Source organism: Ambystoma mexicanum, chromosome 1q (genome assembly GCF_040938575.1).
Source record: "Ambystoma mexicanum isolate Mex_15411 chromosome 1q, UKY_AmexF1_1, whole genome shotgun sequence".
Lineage (NCBI taxonomy): Eukaryota > Metazoa > Chordata > Amphibia > Caudata > Ambystomatidae > Ambystoma > Ambystoma mexicanum.
In genome coordinates, this window is record NC_090922.1 from 636,290,296 (window position 1) to 636,313,396 (window position 23,101).

At 48.2% G+C, this 23,101-nt stretch overlaps 1 protein-coding gene across 10 annotated transcripts in view; it reads left to right on the plus strand.

Moving 5' to 3' along the window:
- ARHGAP29 (Rho GTPase activating protein 29) overlaps window positions 1-23,101 on the plus strand; it is a 527,305-nt gene that overhangs the window by 359,843 nt on the left and 144,361 nt on the right. For all 10 annotated transcript variants that reach the window (XM_069641212.1, XM_069641216.1, XM_069641217.1 and 7 more), the window contains one exon: window positions 11,715-11,905. In XM_069641212.1, coding sequence (XP_069497313.1) covers window positions 11,715-11,905 — 191 coding nt within the window. The remainder of the gene's footprint in view (window positions 1-11,714; window positions 11,906-23,101) is intronic.

Consider the following 23,101-nt stretch of genomic DNA (forward strand, 5'->3'; position numbering starts at 1 on the left):
AAAGGCAGGAAGTGAGGGAGGGTCCCGAAAAATCTTGTGTGCTTGAGTGAATCCAGCTCCAATTGGCCAGCTGGCTGTCCCGGGAGAATATCCGCCCTGCTGGGTGATTCACAGTCTATAGCTGTGAATGAATGGGAACGTGCTTAAAAGGTGAGGTTTTTGGGACTAGAGGAAGTCTACCACTGGAGGACAACATCTGGTGAAGACGTGAAGACATGCCAGCAGCACCATCCTGGACCGCAGAGTGCCTGGTGAAGTCCTGCAACTGTGCTGACCCAGTTTTCGTTTCGACTGGAAAGACCCGTGCAGGACGACTTCTTCCCTTGGGCTGGTGGGACCAAGTAGCCTTAAGACCAGTTTCATTTTGGCGCAATCCCTGACATAATGTGACTTTCCAAGGCTGCAGAAGCCCAATACTCGGGGACCCCTGACCATCATCGAGTGGATTGTCTTCGAAAGTGCAAATCTGGCCAAATCTTTGTGGGCATCCAGAGGGACCCTACAGAAGCAGGAAATCTTCATCCAGAGTCTCCTCATCAGAGTACAGGACGAGGGATAAAGTAACGTCTAACTGCAGCTGTTCGTTCTTCTTTGGTTCTGAGAAAAAGGCGCCATAACCACAAAAGGCTGCTAAACCGAGGCAAATCCATTGCTGCAGAACCCCTCTCTCGAGTGCTGCCGCGGAAGCCCAGCAGACGTCCCCCCTTTTGTCACCAGGACCAAGGACCAGCTACACTGCAACAGGAAGGCATCCAGCTGGAACAAATTGTTCAGTTCACAGGTACTGTGGGGCTTGGGTTTCTTCTACCCTTTGCCATTTGTGGTGCTTCCTAGCTTGGAGAGTGCTATTTTACCCTCCTTGGAGTTGACCTCAACTCACTTGCACTGGCCTTGCAGCTCCTGCTTCTTCAAGGTAGCTCCTCTTGAGCTTCTGTGATTTTCTGTTTGAACTACAGACTTTTATAAAACATTTTCTAAGAAGAGAGCATCAGAACCTTGAACTGGCCTATTGTCTTTGGCTGTCCTGGATCCCTAAAGAACCTAATGGCTGTGGCAGTGCCTGTTCCTTTAAAGTTTTTAATTGTTGGACACTATTATTGCTGGAATAAAAGACTGCCTACATTCCTCTGGGAGACTCTAACTGTTTTTCAGAGTACAAAGTATGTTCTGAACGAACTATAACTTTTCCACCCTTATACCTCAATTTTGCAATGGTGATCACAAATGTGTTATTACTGGCCTCTAATGACATCACTCAATGTGCTGAAATATGTATAACATGAAAAGTTACTCACCTGCTTTTTTGCTCTTGTGGAAATTTAATCCTAACTTTGGGATTAATGTCATTAGTAATTGTTGCTTTTTAAAGATTGTCTAATTATCCTTGTCTATATATAAATACATATTTATACTATAACTTTAAGTGTTTACTTAGATACCTGTATTAACTGATTTCATTGTACAGCTCACACTACCCCTCTTAAATTAAGCTTGACTGCTCAGTCACACTACCAACTTGTGTAGTACAAGCCTCTATTAAAAGGTGGGTTACATAATACCAAGAGATAAGTCTTGTAAAGTCCCACACCAGTTGTACTCTACAAATTCTTAACTAAGACTCGTCACTGACGACATCCCGCAGGACACCTCTCCTCTGTAACAATCATGATGGAAAGTCTGTACAATGGTGTCTGTTCAGAGTGTTGCTAGCAAAAGAGGTGATGGCTGGATGGTTTAGAATTAATCTTAACCTGTGGCATTGATCTGGGCAAAGCTCCAGACCCTCGTTCTTCACCTGCCAAGCCACTACAAAAGGACAAAGACCGTATGCAAATCAAGCTTGGTCCCACCCCAAAAGGGGCAGTCCAGCCTGAACTGCTTGTTCACATCCCTTCTGCACGAGACCTACAAGCATCCCTAGGCATTTTTCAGCCTCATTGGACCTCATCAGTGAGTAGTAACATGGCAGTGGCGCGACTTATGATTGCATGGCTCACCTGTAACTGATTAATTTATTTTGGTTTTTGCAAATTTTTTTTTGATTTTTTTTATTTATTTATTTTTTCCTTGCAGCATAACGTCGCTTTAACAATGTTTTTCAGTGAGTACATCTATATAGCAGTTTGTGGACCATTGTGAACCCCAAAAGTAGAAACGACACACAAGATGCCCTTTTGTCTCTCTGGGTCAGTATCCCGACTCACATTGTACTGGTTCTGACTGATGTGCAGTCAATATGTTCAAGTAAACTGCCAAGTGATAGCCATTGTGGCTCACAATAAACCTTTTCTTCTTGGAGATTTGCACAATGCAGTGTCTAGCATTTGGAAATCCAGTAACCAGGAAACTGTGCTTTTTTGCCTTTGAGTGTGATTAGGTGGAGAACGGGAATACAAATGTCTGGTCGTTTTTATGGTGTGAGATTTGGAGAAGAGCCCTCAAATGAATCTGTGGGCTTGCGTGGGATTGATTACTGGGGCTGTTGGTCTTGGATTCCTCAGGAATCCACATACTCAGTTTGCCCGGGGGATTGCCCATGAAAGAGTTTTGGGTGGTGGCAAGCACTGGTTAACTGCCCCCCCGCCCCCAAACCATGAATGGTGAATGTGTGCAATTGGTAGGTAGATGGGTTAACCCTCTACCCTTTGGTTCAGAATGAAAGATGGCACTCTGCTCCAAGAACTTTGTTAGGCTTTGATCTTCAATCCACAAGTTTCCATGCAATATTACCGACCCGAAGAAGGCTGTAGAAGCTTTGCACCAGGATCTTTTGGGACTTTGAAAGTAAGAATGTGAAGCTCTGTCCCTCCACTGAACAGACACTACTGTTTCCGGTGCTTTTTTCATCTTATCCAGTGAGACAACTGGCTCAGACCTTTAGGAGGAGTTTCTGTGGCTCTTCATCTCTAAGTTTGTGTCAACAATCTCGATGTCAATATCCCCGCTTCTCTCTTCAACCTCCTCACCTGTTGAATCAGAGTCCTCTTCAATAGATCTGAGAGTTCAATGCACTCTGTAGTCCTTTTCTTTTTTTCTTTGTTGCGGATATCTCCCACGAGAAGAAGCCACAGTGAGAATGATAGGAACGCCCTGACCGTGACCCCCTCCCGGGAGAGACCGGAAAGGGGAAAAAAGCCAAATGTAGGCAAAAACCCCAGGAAATCACAACAGGCAGGTGGGAATCCTGATGGAGGTTGTAGCAGTTGAACTCAACGGAAATCAGCAATACTCAGTAATAGAAAGCGAGGAATGAATAACAGGAAACAGGAAGTGTAGGAAATGCAATAACTCCCACAACAAATAAAACGGAAAAATTGCAAGCAAAACAGAATGGTTAATAAACCAAAGAATAAGAAGGAAAAATAGAGAGAGAAAGGTCCCGAGAATCGGAGCCTGAAAGGGCGAGGAGGAGTAGAGAGGGGAAAGCTCAGCGGAGCCAGAATACAGCGTACAGCAAACCACGGCAGCAAAAGAAAGCACAGCTGACCGGAAGGGTTGCAACGCACAGAAGGAAGATAGGGTGTGGCTTAAATAATGCCATGTTCGCTAAACGGAGAAAGACTAGACAGTCAAGTGGACGTGACGTGAAACACGTGACAGGAATTAGGAAGTGCGTAATCGGAATCGGGTCCACAGACGCCAAGTAGGAATGCGTCGCATGACAGTTCGTGCCTGTGCTCCTTGGTCTGTGAAACCCAAGACTGCATTCTCCTGACATGGCTATTCTCTCCTGGACTCTTTACTTGATTCATCTGCTGTTTATTGGTTCCCTGGGTCTGTCTTCCTGGTGAGGAGACTTTCAGTGGCATGTCTTGCTGCACCTCTTCTGAATTGTAATTGTTAATTTCTAGGTAAAGGGATCCCCATTGTTGACCTTAGCTGAACAGCCAAGCCTGTCCAGCCATGGTTTAGGTTTTACTGTTGACCTTGCCTCCCTGGCTGTCAAACCCTGACCATCCCAGCTGCTGATCTACACATCTAAACACATTGTGTACAGGTGCATTATAAATACCCAATAAATAAATCCACTGTGTAGGCTTGTTACTGGAACATATGCAACATTTGTTCTTCATGATCTTCTGTTGGCGATTCTCTGACTCACCTGGGAAGATTTGTTCCATTTGTCGTGGCTGTAGTGCTCCAGTGCTGAGCTAGCCTATCAAGACCTAAAGTGAATCCTTCTCTGCCGGTGACCACATCACTCACCTCTTAAAGCTTGTGTTAAGGGGATTTGTGAGTGCAACATTTGTGCTAGAATGCCTCTGAGTTAGTCTTTGGATGTGAACCACCTTCACTGCCCTGTGTGCAGATCCGTTATGCCCCTTTCATCTGACGCATCGCATTAATATCAAAAACAGCTCATTTGTGTTTGAATTTTAAGAATAATCTATTGATTAGATGGCCTTATTGCTATCAGAATTACATTCTAAATTCGATACATCTTGTTAGGGAGAATTCTCAGAAATGTGCCAATTCCCTCTACCTTAGAGACCCCCAGCAACTTTGCTGAATTTTGAGGACTTGATTTTCTTAAACTGTAGAGGATAAGACCCTTTTTCCCACTCTCTCGTGTATTTTAATTTGATTTTTGTACTGTTTCTTTTGGTTGTGGAGTTTGACAAACTCCATAGGCAAGTGAAAAAGGACAAGTACAGTCTTTGGCTGATTCCGGCGCTGCTCTTGTGCTGAAAAATGATGTGAGCAAGCGGCAAAACAAAAGGTCTTAACCTCTCAGACTGTAGAGAGACAAAATATGGAAAAATATATACACTAGACCTTAATGGAGTTTGCGCTTGAGTGAAGATAGTAATCCAAAATAGACCTTATTTTGGTAAATAGATTTTTAGGCAAAATCACTGCTGCACGAGGCTATTTGGTTCGATTTTCTTAGCTTTGATTGCTTGCTTTTATTTTGGGATTACTTAAATAATCAATTTGAATTGTAAAATCATTCAAATCCAAACATCAATACAGTTCTTGATAAAATAAATGATCAGTATTTTATCACAGAATGCTGATTTGCATCCAATATGTATCCAAAGGTTAGAGGTTAATGTATCAAAAATAATACTTTATAGTATCCAGCCTGTTCCCTTCCCGACACGTGTTTCCCTGCCTGTTTTTTGGCGGTTCCTCAGGGGTTTAGTGGCTGATTGTTATCCAAGAAATCATCTGAATTGTTCCCATCATTCGAAATGTATCAACTTAAAACATTTGATTCATGTATTCTCGGTAAGTTTGTTCGTAAAGTAAATGGTCTCCAATTTGGGTGTTCAAGATATGCCTCCAGGGTGGAGTTTGTGATGGCAATTAGGATAATGGCCTTATCAACTTAAAACATTTGATTCCTCTAGCGTCTAGTCTCTTGTCAAATTTGAAGGTGCCACAGCGCTTTCATGTGGTAATCTCTTCACAGATTCGACCGCTTATTCATTATGTGTAATCTTTTCAGAGCTCATCTGAACGCGTCCATTCGGCGCAGCCTATTCATTCCTGTGTATAAACTCCATAGGCATCATCTTTTACATTGTGGCACACAGCACCTTTAGTGCAGTGACACAGGGAAGTCTCTTAGATTTCCCCAAGGTTTAAATACCTTCTCTGGGATAAGCTACTGTTTCCCAGAGCAGTAAAGCAGTATTTTACAATAGGGTGCTGGAGGGGTTACTTAGTATCCCCTTTGTCTAGCTTCTCATGTAACATTTTTTATGTTACCCTTTCCTCACTGAATAGCTGGTGGCAGTGGTTTCGTTTTTACTACCGTGGTGTGCATTTACCGCGGGCTGCGTTCACAACTGCAGTAAAGCACCGAAGGGTGCCATTTTTGTCAAAATGGCCCTGGTCTTCTTTTTTTGCCATTTCTTTGTGGAAAGGTCCTTCTTGCGATTTACTCGGCACGACAAACCAGGTTTGGGCCCTTTGTTCGTTTTGTCTTTGGCGGGATTAACAAGTGAAGCCCACCTCTGGCTCCAGGGTGTCTGGGGTAGGCAGGAAGTGAGGGAGGTGCCCGAAACACCCTGTGCTTAGGAGACCCAAATGCACTTTGTGATGATTGGCTTGCTGACTGTCCGGCAAGGACAGCCACCCTACTGGGTGAGTGACAGCTAGGCTGGAATGAATGGGTGAAAACTGTATAAAAGACGAGCCTTTTGGCTTGGAAGGCAAAGTCAACCACTGTGCGAAGGAACGGAAGAGGAACTTTAAGAGGACGCATGCTGCAAATCCTGGACCGTTGGTTTGCTCGGTGAAGCCCTGCTGCAGTGCCGAAACGCTAAGTTCGCATCGAGAGAGAAGCCCCAGCAAGGACAACCTCTCCCCTTGAGTTGGTGGGACCAATCAACTCCAAAGTAAGCCACCTGGACATACATCTTGGAGCTGGTTGAATTTCCAGAGTTGTTGCTGGAAACCGTAGAGCCAGGGAGAGGAACACCAGATTGTGTCTGTTGCTTTTAAGTTGGCCAAGACCTCCAGGAAGATCCTGCGGACTCCCAGGAAGCAGGACTGACCGAGCCTGAGCCCCCTCAACAGAGTGTGGGACCCCAGAAGCAAGGAAAGTCCATTTCGACAGCCAGGAACCGCGGTGTTGCTATTTGCGGTAGACGCGAGGAGCTGAAACACTGAACAGCCACTGAAAGTGAAATTTGCCGGTTGCAAGTTTTGACCGTCCCAGTGCAGTGCAGGAGTCCTCCGACGTCCTCCCTCTTGACCCCACGACTGAGGCCCAGGAACAGTGAGATCTGCAGAGCTGCCCCGGAACAGGAGTCATCAGCTGCATCTTTTCTTCATTTTAAAGGTACTGTACAAAGTCTAAGGGAACTTAACTCTTTCTGTAGAGTTGCTTGCATCTTCTACTACTCACAAGTCTAACAGCGTGTGGCCCTACATTGATCTTTTTCTTCAAAGACTTCTGAAACATAGTGCAAAGACTTATCTACTTACCTTCAAATAAGTGCTTCAGCCCATATAGACTCTTGCCTATTGACTTTGGCTTAGCCTGCTTTAACTGAATGACTCTTATTGGGGGATCTAAACGTATTTGCCTGCCTAAGAAATATTTGTGGTATCTTGTCTGCACTAATCATCTTTTCCCTTTTTAATTGCTCTTAACTAAATGCTGAATGCCAACAGTAATACATTAATGTCAACAGCGCCCTAGCAATTGAAGTCACCTGTGGGTGTAGGTCTCCGCTGTATTCCATCCCAAATGGGTATTTACTGATTCTGAACTTAAGAGAGTGTATAATTTTGAAGTATATTTGTGTGGTGTTTTACAGTGCTCCCTTCTGAGGAAGGCTTACATAAACTGACTGGTAAATAAATTAATAATTGTTTTATCAAGAAACCCTGTGTGTGTGTGTGTCTGCTTGAATACTTGTCACTGTGAACCTCTGTGTAACTCCCCTACAGCTCACATTGACCCTTCTTGAGAAAAGCCAGGCTACTCGTCCACACTACCAACCTGTGTAGTACAGACCAATACCAAAGGTTTGGTTACTACTGCCAGGAGATCAGGGTTGTTGTCGTGCACCCTAAGGGTACTGCATACAATCTTGCCCAACACATCTCAATCAAGGACTAAAACTAACTTGTACACCTTTTAGATCTTGTGCCTGCAATGTTGTCTCTTCTCAAGTTGTATGCATGCTTGAATATATATTTATACATAAATCTGCAATTTTTTTAATTAATGTGTTTTAGTATAAAAAATTTACACATGTATTCAATATATATGATAAATCTTTCTAAAATATTTCATCAATCATTTATATTACAATGTAAGGATGCAGATAACAAGTTAAAAAGAAAAATATACAAAAACTAAAATCATACAGACAATCCCAGATGCAGCCCAGTACGACTAACTAGAGCTAACCTTAAACTGCCTGCGCTTAGTTTTACCTTTCCTGGTATTTCTGTATTCAACTATACCTGCCTGCCCAGGGCCAGCTGTCACCTCTTCAAGTTTCTTGGAGACATTTAGACAGACCCTATATAGGTCTAACTGCAGGATTTTACTCTGCGTATTACAGCATCGACGCCAAAAGTCAGCCGTTTCAATCGTGTTTGGGCAGTGAACATGTACGCCTAGATATCTGATCAGTCAGCACATTTTTTTGGGACTCCAGGACTCGTGGATATTTGTACATCCTACATAATCTCTCAGCTTTCGGCATCTTCAATATTCAACCCTTTACTAATAGCACAGTTAGCCGGTTCTGGCGTAGCAAGAGGATCAAGCGGCACAGGTGATTAGATAGGCATATAATCAAATAGCGTTGGGATTGTAAATTTACAGTAACAGGCATTTAACATTTTTTTTTAATTCTTGAAGTGTTGCTGAACTTTTATCAGTCTCTGTGTGCAGTCCATACTTTCACCCCACCCGTTTCAGAGCCCTTGATGGCAACGGGTTGCCATGAGTGTGATAATCTAGATGAGCGATCTTAGAAAACAATTACTTTTGGTGAGTCTGACCAGTAGTGTAAAGCAACTTAAGGTGCATGTGTTCAGCTTAGCAAAAAGTGATTCCCAAACATATTGCTTTCTTCTCTCTTTTGTGGAAATTCAAAGCACAAAATGTAGGATTAACTCCTTTGATTCCTGCTAATAGAGGGATGAAAGTGCGTCAGGGTGGTTGTAATTAAAAGTGGAAAGTCTTTACTATGTGCCAGCAGCACTAGAGGACCTTTGAGGGTCACTAACCTCTGGTGGTCCCAACATTAAGAATCAGTGTGTGGATGTGGGAGGCAGGCCAAAATGTTGAAGGCCGTGTGGGAGACCCCATGCAGGGCCACAATTTTGGGGCCAGAGATTTAACCTACCCGTTGAGGGTGTGTTGTGTGTGGAGGCGGACTGGGTCCCCCCTCTGGCAGTAACAGACAGGCTACACCAAGAAGTGAAACAAAGCCTTTGCCGAGCAGGTTAATTACAGACAGAGGAGACCTATTGCCAGCAGAGTATGTTAGGCACACTAGGCACAGATTGTCTGCACTGGGCTGTGTCTCAAGGCGGGGCATTGCTGGCAGGCATACAAGATAGGCACATCCACTTTCATGGGACCCGGGCCCTGTGGAGTACCTGTGGATGCAAGGGGCGGGGAAAAGGTGGGGCCCCCAGGGAAGAAGTGCAGAGTTGGAGAGGGAAAGATTTGAGTGGGGAGGCTGCTGGGAAGGAGAGAGGGAGAGACGGAGGAGAAGAAAGAATGGGCAGCGGTGAGAGAGAGGGTGTGGAGCAAGGATGAAAATCGCTGGTGCAGAGATATGGGAGAGGGGAGAGACTGGCTGATGGAGAGGTTGAGGGCTCAGAGAAGGGGTAACAATTGAGAGAGGGAGGAAGAAAGGGACAGAGAAAGAAAATGTGTGAAAGAGAATGAGCAAGAAGGAAAAAAGGAGAGGGAAAGACTTAAGTAGAGGGAGAAAAGGAGGGAGAAGCAGAGGCAGAGAGGCTGGGGAGTCTACTGGTGAAAAAATAGAGCAGTTTGCGGTAGAATGGAGAGAAAATGAGGGAGAATGGAGAAAGGGAAGACATAGAAAGGGTACGAGCTACAGGGGCCTCCTCAGCTTCTCTGCCCCCATCACCACACACTGCACACCACTGCAGGCTCCCCAGAAAGCACGCTTATAAGGCTGTATCTCCCCCGCTCACTCCCATGATGAACACAGCAGGTGGACTGGGTTTGTGCCTGTTCCTAGGACTCAAGGAAGCTTGGTACGGAAAGGGGTGTGGGGATGGCATGTAGGCAAACATAGGCAGGGACATGTGCTCTCTGCACAGCTGTTGCTTTTACCCTCTAAAGCCCACCCACCCCCATGATGACCGTAGCTGTTCCCAGAGTCCAAGGAGGCTTGGTACAGGAAGGGGGATGGAGAAGACAGGTGGGCAAACATAGGCTGGGGAGGAGAGGAAGTTGTCCAAGCAAGGATGGAAGGGCCAGCCCCCAGGCTGCAGATTAAGCAGCTGTCATCTGGGCTGGGAACAAGTTTATTTCTGGGGTTTGGGAAAGGGATGGGATAGGAAGGGAGCAGGCTAGGCCTTGGATTCTCTGTATCTGGGCAGGAGCAGGGCGTATACGGTACATAATGAAAAATACATTTAGGAACATGAAAAGTCATGCAATATATTGAAAATGAAAGAAAACAGAAAACCCGCCAGTAAACAACAAGTGACATATATGTGAAATGCAGGTAAAGGCTGGCAGGGGCCCACCCTTGGAGACTGCCATTTCCACAAGTGTTTTGGAACTGTAGTTGCTTAAGGATATAGAAAAAGTATCTTAAAGGAGGACCCTAAGGATGCCCAACAACACTGCCCATAAGGAGCTGTGCTGCAGTAGTAAAAACTACCTTTACGAGCTATGGAGCAGACCGACTACACAGTACAGGTAGAATATAAAGAATAGAGTTCCAAAAGTGAGAGCCCCTAAGAATTAAAGAGTGGAAAAAGGCTTCACTCATTCAGGATTTAAAGAAAAAGGTCCAGAAATCCAGCCAAACGTGCTGGGGGTCTCACTAGGAGAGGGGATGAAACATAAGCATGAAACATCTCCCTGACAACCTCTGTGTCCACACAGAGATTTTTTCTAGTGTTGAAAATGATTTTTCTCATCCCATTCAGATGTGTTTGTATCCCGCATAGTGTTCTGGAGAATGACCTTCTGCGCTCTGTCCCCCAGCATTTCCTTTATCAATTTCAGATCCTATACCTTTCATCCGCTGCCAAATATGGTATGTTCATAAGTGGCCTAAGGCTATATTATCTGTTTATTCATTGGTGGTCTTTACATTATTTTACATTGAAAGCATCTTAAGGTCTTTCTGGGGTTGTGGAATGTCACCTCACAGTGACTGCCATTCATGGACATTGTTTTTATGCTGACTCTGACCCTCTTGTTCAATGGCTTCAAATGCTTTTGTGCAAATATTTGTCAATCCTTGTTGCTGGCAGCCATCCGAGGACCTAGACGGTTATGGTTTCCTGGTGAAATGTGGCCTTCTTTGCAGTTTGTGGCTTAATTTCCCTGTTAGCGATGCATGCTTGCTTCGGGAGGGGCCTCAATCTTCTCACCGCTTCTAACTCCATAGTCTCTCCCTGTATTTTGATATTTTATTTTTCTGATGGCCTAGACTGGTCCATCCATGTTGGGTTCTTCGTCATCCACCTTTCGCTGGGTAGCTGTGTGTGAGGGACCATCAGCCCTCTTCTCTATTTTGTGTTTATCAGCATTTGGGGCAAAATGGGGTACTGTGGCCTCTACTGCTGCTATGGTTATCCTCTGTGCTTGAAGGCCAAATAGGTGGAGGGAACCCCAAGAAAAACAGAGGGAATTCAGTAGATGTACTGTTTTGATCAGACAGGTACTCAAACCCATTGTTCTGTACCTCTGAAACACGTACCACAAAAAGGGAACTTGTCCAGCAGCAAGAAAAAGGTGGGGTTGATAGCAAGGGCCTTTAGGTTCCAGGGGATACTCTTGATTGTGATTACGTGGAGTACCCTTTGCTTTCTACGGTTGCCTTTTTCATGATGCCTGAGAAACCGTATTTAGGTTCTTTTAAGATTTGAAAAAACATTGCATAATATGAGCATACTGTCAAGCCATTAAGTTCGTTCTCAAATGACTTTACCTTCAGTTACAAAGTACAATGTGGAATGCTGTTGGTAGTTTTTAACTCCCTTGTTTTCATTAATGGTTATCCTTATTTATTTAATCACAGGCAACGGTTAACCTCTTCCAGATGCAACATGCTCAAGTGGTGTCTCTTCCAGTTAACTTCCAGGCTCTGTGTGAGAGTGCAAAGCTTTATGAACCAGGACAGCAGTATTCAGAGTTTGTTAAAAGTTTGCCAAAGGAAGATGGTCTTATGGAACCAGGTGGTTTTGAAACTCAGAGCTCACAAATTGGAGGGTATGATTTTGTTTTTCTCTCAAGCCTTTAGTTTGCATGATAAACTTGTCCTTCACCTGTTATATGCGGTTTTTGTAAAATACCTAGTTTCAGGCTCTTTCTGAAGCGGAATGAGGAAGCATTGTTGTTTTTCACACTTCTCTCTTTTTGCATCCTTGTCATTCTTGACACTGGCTCACTTTGACTACTGTCAAGCCATAGACAGCTCCTTTATGCTAGGTATGCTCTGACTGACACTCTCTCTTCATGGAGTTGCTAACAGTGTAGTTTCCATATGCTCTGGACAGCTTGTGCCTCCATGTTCACCAGTATTAGACGGTTTGTTTCACAAGTTACCTACAGACACCAGGTACAGGATCTTTGAAGACTTGAGCAATAATTTGTCTGAGTATCCATTTGTTCCAAAGGGTGAAAGAACATGTCCATGTTACACCATTACAATCTTCAATTCTTCATTTGGAACTTAATTATTAATCATTAAGATTAGAACACCTGCATATGAGCAGGTTTCCGGGATACATTTCAGTTAGAAAGAAGTATAAAATCCTGTCTCTCACAAATAAGCCAATAAACCCCAGGTTTGTTTTGTTCAATTTTTCTTGTACTGCATACTAAAAGGAGTAGAAATAGCATGTGTGCTGGCCACACGTGTCTACCTGCTTTAAATCTCAAATTGCAAGAAAAATGACAACAAGAAATATATTGAATGTACTGTAGACATAGGCCGCCTAAAGAACTTTGGAAAAAATCTAACTCGCACAGACCCAGACTGCACAAAAGTTACAATTTACTAATGTCTCACTTTTTATGTTTTCCTCTTTATTTTGGCACCTTTGACATTTTGTCAACATTTTTTGACAGAACCTTTCATCCTTTGGGTGGGTTTGTGTTGCTTATAGAGTGCAGTTGGTGCTGAATTAGTGCCCTTACACTGTGTGCATATATAACCACTCCCTAAGCTCCCATTTCGCCCTTATAGTGTATAGGTATGATTTTAAAAAGGCAAAGATGGTTCATCAGAATGTTGTAGGCCCTCTTAAGCACCCCAAAATCTTGGACACCCAGGCAAAACATATTTTTTATCCTGAGATTCTGGCCCTCCAAGAGAGCTGGCACTCAAATCAAATTTTTCTGCCACCTTTCTTACATTTTATTTTTTTAAGACCTACCTCTTTCCCTCAGTCTTTCACTGCTCTGCTTTATAGGCCCTAAATGCAATGTTAAAGATGACAAACAGGATGAACACATGTCCATGTACTGTTTGGTGGAGGATCATGGATTTGAGGCGTGTCAAGTTTGTCATGACATATCTTGTTAGACACCAAGATAACAAGTTTTTGTGTTACGATGGTTAGAACACCCGAGACCAGCCGTCTCATCCCGAGACCTAATAACTGGTGAGGAGACCCCTCTTACTAACCAGGCTATACTAGCTCCCAACGCTGCCCTAACCTCGCTGTACTCGCATGCAGATAGATACCCCCTGCAAATTGTTCTTCGATGTCGAGGCTTTTGACAGACATCTATTGATAATTGTCTTCTTCAACTAAGGCTGTCTAAGATCTCTGCCAAGACATTTACCCAAGCATTTGACTTCAACAGTTTAATCTCCTTTTTGAAGTCGAGATCGTAGTTGGATACTGGCTCGCATAGGAATTTGATGCCAAAGAGGTCCACTTCCAGCATAACCTGTCAATGTACCATCTGTGGGCACATCGTTCCACAATCAGAACCACCTAGTTCTTCCTCAAGGAAATATGAAACCAGTGCCAATAGATGAAATATTAAAAAGGCCCAATTCCTTGTAGGAAAAGAACTCTGCCTGCACCGACAAACTATGCCTTTGTTCCTATGCTCAAGACCGCCTACTCCTCCCAGACGTATCCCATCTCAAAGGGAGAGGCCTAATCTAGTTACAAGGACTCATCTGGTTAGGAGAACTCCATCAAACTGGTCTATATAATCGCCTTCAATGACCCAATCGCCAATGTGCAGTGCCTCGGACATGGTGGCTTTCAACAAGACCCTTATTCATACATCTATTGCAGCAAATAATTTCTCATCTTTGAAAGGTGGCAGCAACCTTCATCATCTAGAGTACTATTTCCGCTGGGTAGATACCAAAAAACCAAAAGGAAGTTCCACTGGTGTTAGGGGAGTTTTCCTAAAGTCCTACTGGCAGTAAGACTTTAGTAAACGATCCCAATGATTTGTAGATCTCCAACTCTTCGTATCAGTCAGTACTAACTCAGGACCTTGGACGAGTGGCAGAGCAGTCGGGCAATAAAAGAGCATGGAGGGGCTGCTAAACCCTCTTACTCCTGGATCATTAGACCCCTGTGGAAGAATCCTAAGGAATATACCAGGTCCCTCAGACAAGTATGCAGGTCGCTAAATGAGGAAGATTTCAACTCATGAATGGTGGGAGAACGGTGAGGTTAGGTGTCAAACTTTATCTGTTTAGTCTCGTACATGACCTCAGACTTGAAGGACCTCGATCATATGACACAGCAAAGGGCCAGGCGAGGAAAAAACAATGATAAACAGGGCACTTGTGAAGAAAGATCCACGAGGCAGAAGTACGGTATATGAAGAAACAGCGAAAGGACATAGGAGCCCAACCAAGGATTCATGGCAGCACATGGGGTCATGTAGCAACCAGCCCAGCAGGAAATAGTCCAGCGACGGAGGCAGCAACAGTAAGCATCCCAAGATGGAGCTGCGATGGGGTGACCGCTAACCACCAGACATCAGGCTATGGCAACTGTCCACCTCAAGGTTCATGATCCAAGTGGATTTAGCAGTAAATCAGCACAGTAAAGCCATGGGAACGTGTGCAAAAGGCCACAGGCAGTCCAAGTAGCTAGTAGGACTGAGGGAAGATGAAAAGCCCAAGATGGTTTTAGGTGAGTATTCCCAAAGTCCGCTGTGAGGTAGATTTTACAAAACTATCCCAATGGTTTGTAGATCCCCAACATTTAGTATCAGTGTGTACTACTCATGGAACCTTGGTAGAGTGGGAGAGCAGTCAAGCTCATCATAAGATGTTGGCTGTAGTTAAGTACACTAAACCTAGCTAGTAATGCAATTCAAAGAAACACTCAATAAATGTACATTATAATATAGCTGTATTATATATACGCACAAGAATCACTTTAAAATACTTAGCATATTAAACCAAAACACTTTAGAATACTTGTCAAAGGCCACTGCTTAGTTTGTAGTTACTGGCGGTTACAATTGTTACAGCATTTTGACACTAATGACAGTTCTGCCGTATTATCGCTAATAAATCATTTCTCCAGCATGGGGTCTGGCATGGATTCACATGCTCATGAATATTCCCCGTCGTCAGGCTGGGAATCCTCGGTAAAGAAAAAACCAGTATCAGTTTCGTTTCTGATCTGTCTTTCGTAGTAATAACCAATCACTGGTCTCTGCGTCATACTGACCACAGCCAATGACTGCCCTCTACCTAAGCACCGCCTCTGGCAGCCATCTTCAGATTTTTACCGCACGTTCATGTGTTGGGATCCTCGTGCTATTGCTCTCGAGCGTTAGTGCTATTTTTTCGCGCTTTTTCACAAAAACTTCGATTCTTTCGGTCAAAAGAGCCTCAAGCTCCACCGATCCTACATCCGATCAACGGGGACCCGTGTCGGATTCATCTGTGCCCCTCAAGGGTGAAGATTTCGTCGAGCTACACTTCGGAGGACTCCAGAAGCTTCTCAGGCCGGTCTCGGAGATGGCCCAGGAGAAGGGAAGCTCGACGCCCGGAAAGCTGTTCAGGGCCTGCCCTGGATGCCAGCTGCAGAACGTCTTCAAGGAGGACGAACACTCTTTCTGCCTTTACTGCCTTCATGGGGACAAGACGCACGTGGAGAAGGACTGTGCGTTTTGCGGCAACATGTCGGAACGGACCATGAAGGACCGCCATCAACGTCTCGCCAGCTGGCTGGAGGGTAAGAGCCCGTCTGGCGAGAAGAAGAAGAAATCTGAGCGGTCTTCTAAGACCTTTGAGGGCGCCCCGGCGACGGGGGCCCAACATAAGGCCAAGCACCGCGAGTCCGCTGGCACCGGGAGCGCCGAACGGTCGGGCTCTACGGGCGCCAGGCAGGGCGCACCCTCCCCGGCACCATCAACCACGAGCCAACGCTCTGGGTCGGGTAAGAGGAAGGCCGAGCACCCGGCGAAGCTCCTGGAGAGGCCCCGGTCGAGCTCTAAGGCAGAGGAGGAGCGTGGCAGTGCCCCCTCCCTCAAGGATAAGGCGGTGAGCGCACCTAAGGTGGTGAAGGCCTTGATCCATTCGACCAAGCCCTCTATCGAAACGGTCGCGGCGGCCCTGGCCCAGCCTGTGGAGGCTGCACCAGTGGTGGCGGCCTCGGGGCCCAGAATCTCCCTGCCTCCTCGGAGGGAGTCTTCTTTCGTGCCCATCGATAGGACCCCCGTGAAACCCTCCGTGGGGAAGAAGAAGGGGGGGCAGGGCGTCGTCGTAGATTCGGCCTCAACCTCAGAAGAGGAGCTGATCGAGGTCTTAAGCCACGGCCTAGGCGTGGAACAAGACCAGCCCGTCGGAATGGGCCCCGACGCAGGTGACGACGACGACATCGTCGAGGATACCGACGGGGCCCCTGCTCGCCCGTCGGATTCCCCTCTGCCAGCGCCGCAAGACAACTCAGCGGCCATTTTGTTGGCTATACAGTCCTTATGCTCCGAGATAAGGACGAGACTACCGTTACCGACGGAGGAACCTCTCCCGTCGGGGGATCCAGAACCGGGACCTTCTGGTGTTCCCCCTACCAAGAAAAGAAGGATCCATCCACCGCCTCCTTTTCAACCGTCGCGCCCCGTCCAGCCCTCCTCCCCGTCCACCCGAGGGGATGATACGGGGACTGACACGGCAGCGACGGGTACGGACGACGAGGCATACGACGAGGATTTTCCGTCGTCGCCTCCCACCAGGGCTTCTCCGCCCGACGAGATTGGATCGTTCCACTCAATGATCGCCAGGGCATCCGAGCTTTTCCAACTCTGCCCTGAGGAGAAGAAAAAGGAAGGCTTCCTTTACCAACGGCGCGAGGCCAAGAGGAAGACGGTCCTCGCAGTGCCTCTGTTGGACGACATTTGGGATGAGGGCCTTTCCCTCCTCAAGAACCCTTCCACGACGCCAGCGAAAAGAGACCGGTACGAGAAAAAGTACCGGGTCCCGGACTCGGCCCCCCTATGCCTCCGGGCGCAGCCTACCCCGGACTCCGTCGTCTCCGCGGCAGCCAGGAAGAAAGCGGGGGGGGGGTGCGGCCTCCACGTCGACTTCCCCGCCGGACGGCGAGGGAAAGAAATTGGATGCCATGGGACGTAGAGTCATCTCGTCGGCGGCGACGACGATTAAAGCGGCCAACGCCTTGGCTATCGTGGCCCGCTACGACAGGGAGCTCTGGTACAAGATAGCTCCCCTGCTGGATTTTCTGCCGGACGACAAGAGGGCGGAGGCCCTTGAGATCCTGCAGGAAGGTGAGGTGGCCTCGGACCACGCCATCACCGTGGCGACGGACATCGCCGACACTGGGTTCCGCCAGATGGGCAACGGCGTTTGCCTTCGACGTCGTGGATGGCTCAAGGCTACGGACTTTCGGCAGGACGTCCAGACCAGGGTCCTGGACATGCCCTTCGACGGGAACAACCTGTTTGGGAAGACAGTGGACGATTCCCTTCAGGCCATCAAGGCGGATACTGAGACGGCCCGGGCCCTTGGAGTACTGCAGCAACGGCGGACGCCCTTTCGGAGCGGCGGAGGCAAGGGCGCCTCCAAAGGTTCCGGCGGCGGTTTCGCTTCCTACCGTCAAGCGGCCCGCTCGTCGTCGCAAGAGGCCTACAGAGGACGAGGCAAGTCTGGCGGACCCCGCCGTCGTCGCCAAGGAGGCCAAGGCGGCAAGGCCGCGTCCAAGCAGGATTGAACCGGCCGTGGGGTCGGGCCCCCACCGAAGCACCCCGGTGGGAGGCCGGCTGGCGGACTTCGTCAGCGTGTGGGAGTCCATCTCCACCGACCGTTGGGTGCTGGACGCCCTGGCCCGGGGCCACGCGCTCGAGTTTCAAAGAAGGTGCCCGCGCGTCCCCCCCGTGGCCAGGAAAGAACTTCACGTCCCTCAACTTCTCCTGGAGGTAAAGGCGATGCTCAGAAAGGGCGCCATCGAACTCGTCCCAAAGAGGCTTCGGGGCTCCGGAGTCTACTCGCGTTACTTCCTCGTGAAGAAGAAGACGGGAGGATGGCGCCCCATCCTGGACCTGCGACGCCTGAACAAGTTCATCAAGGCGCAGAAGTTCCGGATGGTCACCCTCCAGCACGTCCTGGGTCAGCTGGAGGAAGGAGACTTCCTATCGTCGTTGGATTTGGAGGATGCCTACTTCCACATTCCCATCCTAAAGGGGCACCGAAAATTCCTCAGATGGTGCTTCGTGGTCCAAGGGCGTCATTACCAGTTCAAAGCCCTTCCCTTCGGACTACGGTCGGCACCCAGGGTTTTCACCAAGTGCCTCGCACCGGTGGCGGCGCAGCTGCGCCGCGAGGGGATTCACGTCTACCCCTACCTGGACGACTGGCTCATCCGCGCCAAGACGAGGGAGCTCGCCGTGGTCCACACGGCAAGGACCGTCCAACTCCTCACGGACCTGGGATTCTCCGTGAACTACGCCAAATCCCACCTGGTGCCCGCGCAAGTCGCACTGTTTCTGGGAGCGAGGCTCGACACAGTGTCCCTTCTGGCCTCCCCGTCGGAGGAGAGGACCAGGACCATCTTGGGCAAGGTGCAACGGATGTTGGTGGCCGACGCGGCCAAGGTGAGGTCCATCAAGTCCCTCCTCGGGATGATGTCTTCCTGCATCTACCTCATTCCCATGTGCAGGCTCCGGATGCGCCCGTTGCAAGAGTTCCTGGATGCGCGCTGGATCCAGACGACGGGCAGCTTCGAGGAAAGGATCAAGCTCGACGAGAGTTTCCGACGAGCGATACGGTGGTGGGGCACCCGCGCGCATCTGACGGCGGGCATGGACTTCCAGACCCCAGCCCACCAGGTGACTGTGACCACGGATGCCTCCCTAGAAGGGTGGGGAGCGCACACCGAAAATCTGCACGCAAGGGGACTCTGGCTCCCGACGGAGAAGTCCCTGCATATCAACGTCCTGGAGCTCCGTGCAGTGTTTTGGGCCCTCAGGTCCTTCCTTCCGTCCCTCAAGGGCAAGGTGGTGAGGATCTTCACCGACAACACCACCACCATGTTTTACATCAGGAAACAGGGCGGAACCAGGTCCCCAGCGCTGTCCAAGGAGGCGCAGGACCTGTGGCATTGGGCCGTCGCCCAAGGGATTCTTCTGGTGCCGTTTCATCTGGCAGGGATAAAAAACACCATCGCCGACTCACTCAGCAGGGAGCTGCGCTCGTGCCACGAGTGGGAACTACGGCAGGATCTGGTGGATCGCCTCTTCCGACGGTGGGGCACACCCCAGATCGACCTGTTCGCGACGGCGACGAACACCAAGTGCCGGAGGTTCGCCAGCAGGTTTCCCCAGACGAGGAGCATGGGCGATGCTTTCTCGTTCCCCTGGGAGGGCCTGTTCCTCTACGCGTTCCCTCCCTTGCCTCTGCTAATCCGGCTCGTCAACCAGCTCAAGAGGTCACGGTGCAGGATGATCCTCGTCGCACCTGCGTGGCCGAGGCAGATATGGTTCCCGGACCTTCTGGACTTGTCGGCGTCCCCGCCAATCAAGCTGCCGGCGGACGCGGATCTACTCTCCAGGGAAGGAGGCGCCATCCTCCACCACGACCCGAAGTCGCTGAACTTGCAGGCCTGGCTCCTGCAGCGCTAGAGTTTGGAGGATACGACATACCGGCCGATTGCAGAGAGGTTCTTGCAAAGGCCAGGGCGTCCTCGACTCTTAAATGCTACGGACACAAATGGAAGAGGTTCTCTGTCTGGTGCCACGCACAGAAGATTAACCCTCTACGGATTACGGCTCCCCAAGTGCTGCCGTACCTGCTGACGCTGGCCAAAGCTGGTCTGGCACACGCGTCCATCAAGATTCATCTTGCTGCGATCTCCCGATACACCAGAACCACGGGCCGGACGTCCTTGTGGTCTCATCGTCTGGTGAAAGAGTTCATGAAGGGACTGTTCAGATCGTTCCCGCCGGTGAAGGCTCCGGCCCCGGCGTGGGAGCTCAACGTGGTGCTGACCAAGCTCATGGGACCTCCGTTCGAGCCTCTGCACTCGGCCCCGTTGAAGTTTCTATCGTGGAAAACAGCTTTTCTCGTGGCCATCACCTCCGCACGACGAGTGGGAGAGATCCAGGCCCTTTCCTGCAAGGCCCCGTACTTGACTTTCCACGACACGAGGGTAGTGCTCAGGACGCACCCCTCCTTCATGCCCAAGGTACCGTCAGACTTTCATCTCAACGAACCCTTGGTGTTACCTGTGTTCTTCCCGTCGCCTTCGTCGCCGGCTGAGAGGACTTTGCACTCGCTGGATGTAGCTAGAGCGCTGAAGTTCTACGTGGACCGCACGAAAGGTTTTCGGAAGACGTCACAACTCTTTGTGAACTTTGGACCTGTCAATCAGGGGAAGGCTCTCTCGAAGGCTTCCATCTCCAGATGGCTCTCCGGCTGTATCATGTACTGTCACCGGTTGGCAAACCGACCGCTGCCTGGCCGTCCGAGAGCCCATTCCACCAGAGCGATCGCAGCTACCACGGCGTTCCTATCTGGTGTGCCCCTGCTGGACATATGCAGGGCTGCTACGTGGAGGTCGACGCACACCTTCACGAAATTCTACTGCGTCGACCGGGATTCCAGGGAGGAGTCCAGGGTCGGCCAAGCAGTGCTGCGCAACCTGTTCGCCTGAGGTGAGCCTGGTGGGGAGGTAAGATGCTTAATGTTGAGTTGATGTGATGCTTAATGTTGAGCCTTTGCCACCTCCCGTGGTTGTGCATGTGTGTACTGCTATGTATTCTTTATTCATGAGCATGTGAATCCATGCCAGACCCCATGCTGGAGAAGGAACAAGTTACTTACCTGTAACTGTTGTTCTCCAGCATGGGTCTGGCATGGATTCACATGCGAACCCTCCCGCCTACCCCTCTGCGGCTCTTCACTTGGTCATACTGCCACTTCACGTGCTTCCAAATCTGAAGATGGCTGCCAGAGGCGGTGCTTAGGTAGAGGGCAGTCATTGGCTGTGGTCAGTATGACGCAGAGACCAGTGATTGGTTATTACTACGAAAGACAGATCAGAAACGAAACTGATACTGGTTTTTTCTTTACCGAGGATTCCCAGCCTGACGACGGGGAATATTCATGAGCATGTGAATCCATGCCAGACCCATGCTGGAGAACAACAGTTACAGGTAAGTAACTTGTTCCTTCTCTGATAATTCCCTTCAACCGTAGAGACCCCAGCTCTTTTGCTGCACTTTAGGACTTTTTAATTTTAACTCTGGAGTGAGTGAGCCCTTTTTCTCATACTCATGTGTTTTGACCTAATTTGGATTAGTTGTTTTCTTTGTTTTTTGAGTCTGAAAAACTCCATAGGAATTTACTTTTTGTATGGTAACACACACAGCACCTTCACTGCAGTGTCGCTTTAAGCCCTTTGGGATTTCTCTTAAGGTTTAAATTCCTTTTCTGGTGTGAAATAGTTCCCAAAAATAGTAGTGAAATTGACTTTAATTACCGTTTCCCTTTGTAGGTCCAGCACACCCCATCTTATGCAGCGAGGAGGGGGTTCTTGGTATCTCCTTGGGACTCCACATAAGGTGATGCGTGACAATCTCTCAGAATATGAAGTTTTAGGAGAGATACTATCCTTAAGAACTGTAGTTACTCTAGGATAAAGAAAATAATCTCAAAGGAGAATCCTAAGGGTTCCCAGCAACACTGCCCATAAGGAGCAGTGTGCTGCAAAAGTAAAATACAGATGCCTTAAAAGAGATATGGAGGAAAGTAGACTCCATAAGACAGGTAAAACGCAGAGAACAGAGTTCCAAAAGACCGTGCCCATAGGAATGAATGAGTGGAAAAAGGCTCCACTCTTCAGGATTAAATGAAAAAGGTACAGAAGTGCAGCTAAATGTGCTGGGGGTGTCATTAAGGGAGATTTATCATTTGTATGCTTCATCCCCTCTCCAACATATGGGTTTCCACCAGCTTTTGAACAAATCGGGGGAACAGAAAATAGAAGCCATGGTCCACCCATTATGGCTATACAAGGTCCTCAGCAGCTACATTCCACCTCAAGTAACAGTCTAACAGCAATCCAGATAAGAATCTGAAGAAATACATAGTCTCCCACTGATAAAACGTGCCCATCGATCTTGCACCAGGCAAACACACACTGTTTTTGGTGGCCAGCCCATGTTCCTTGCCCTAAAACCTCCCTCTTGCCACTATAAAGGCACCTATAACCCTGAATGTGTATTGGGGCTGTTTGGGGGCAGGAAACCAGGGTAACATAGTTCAGTGGAATGGAGGGCTTGGTTCAGAGTGACCCACATCAGACATTTTAGGCCTGCCTCATGGCCCCAGGGACAAAGGAAGGTCACAAAGCAAAATGGTGGGGCGCAGGACTTCAGTGTATTGATACCCAGAAGCTGATTAATTTTTGTTTAAATCACTGACCTAGCTCAAGAGCAGCAGAGTGCTGTACAAGGTGTGAGAAGCCAGCATTTTGGGTTGTGTCTTTTAACAGTAGCACAGTACTTTGAACTGCGGTCTGTGCATTGATTGGGATTTGTCCATGGTCAGGTGCTGTTGAAAAAGCCACATTTTGGGAGATTTATGAAATTGGAGATTTGTGGGGGCATTCTGAGCCGAAACTAGGATTGAGTTCCAGAGGGTGGGCGTGACGAGGATTGTTTGCAGGTCTTCCCTTTGCAGACTAGCTGTGATTCCAGCTGGTTGGTTGATTTGCTACGCAAGGAGCGTGTGTCACCAGATATGTGGAGCTTAGCTGCCAGGTATGCCGGTGTGCTACTCGTGACTGCTTTGTAGATGATGCATGCATGCAGTCATGAATAGTATCCTGGTCTGGAGAGGAAGCAATTTTGTCCTCGCAGGACTGGAGTGATTCGGTCACTTTATTGCACACCTGTAATAAGGTGAGCTGCAGCACGGTGGACTGCTTTTATGGAAGTCAAATGAGCGACTGGGAG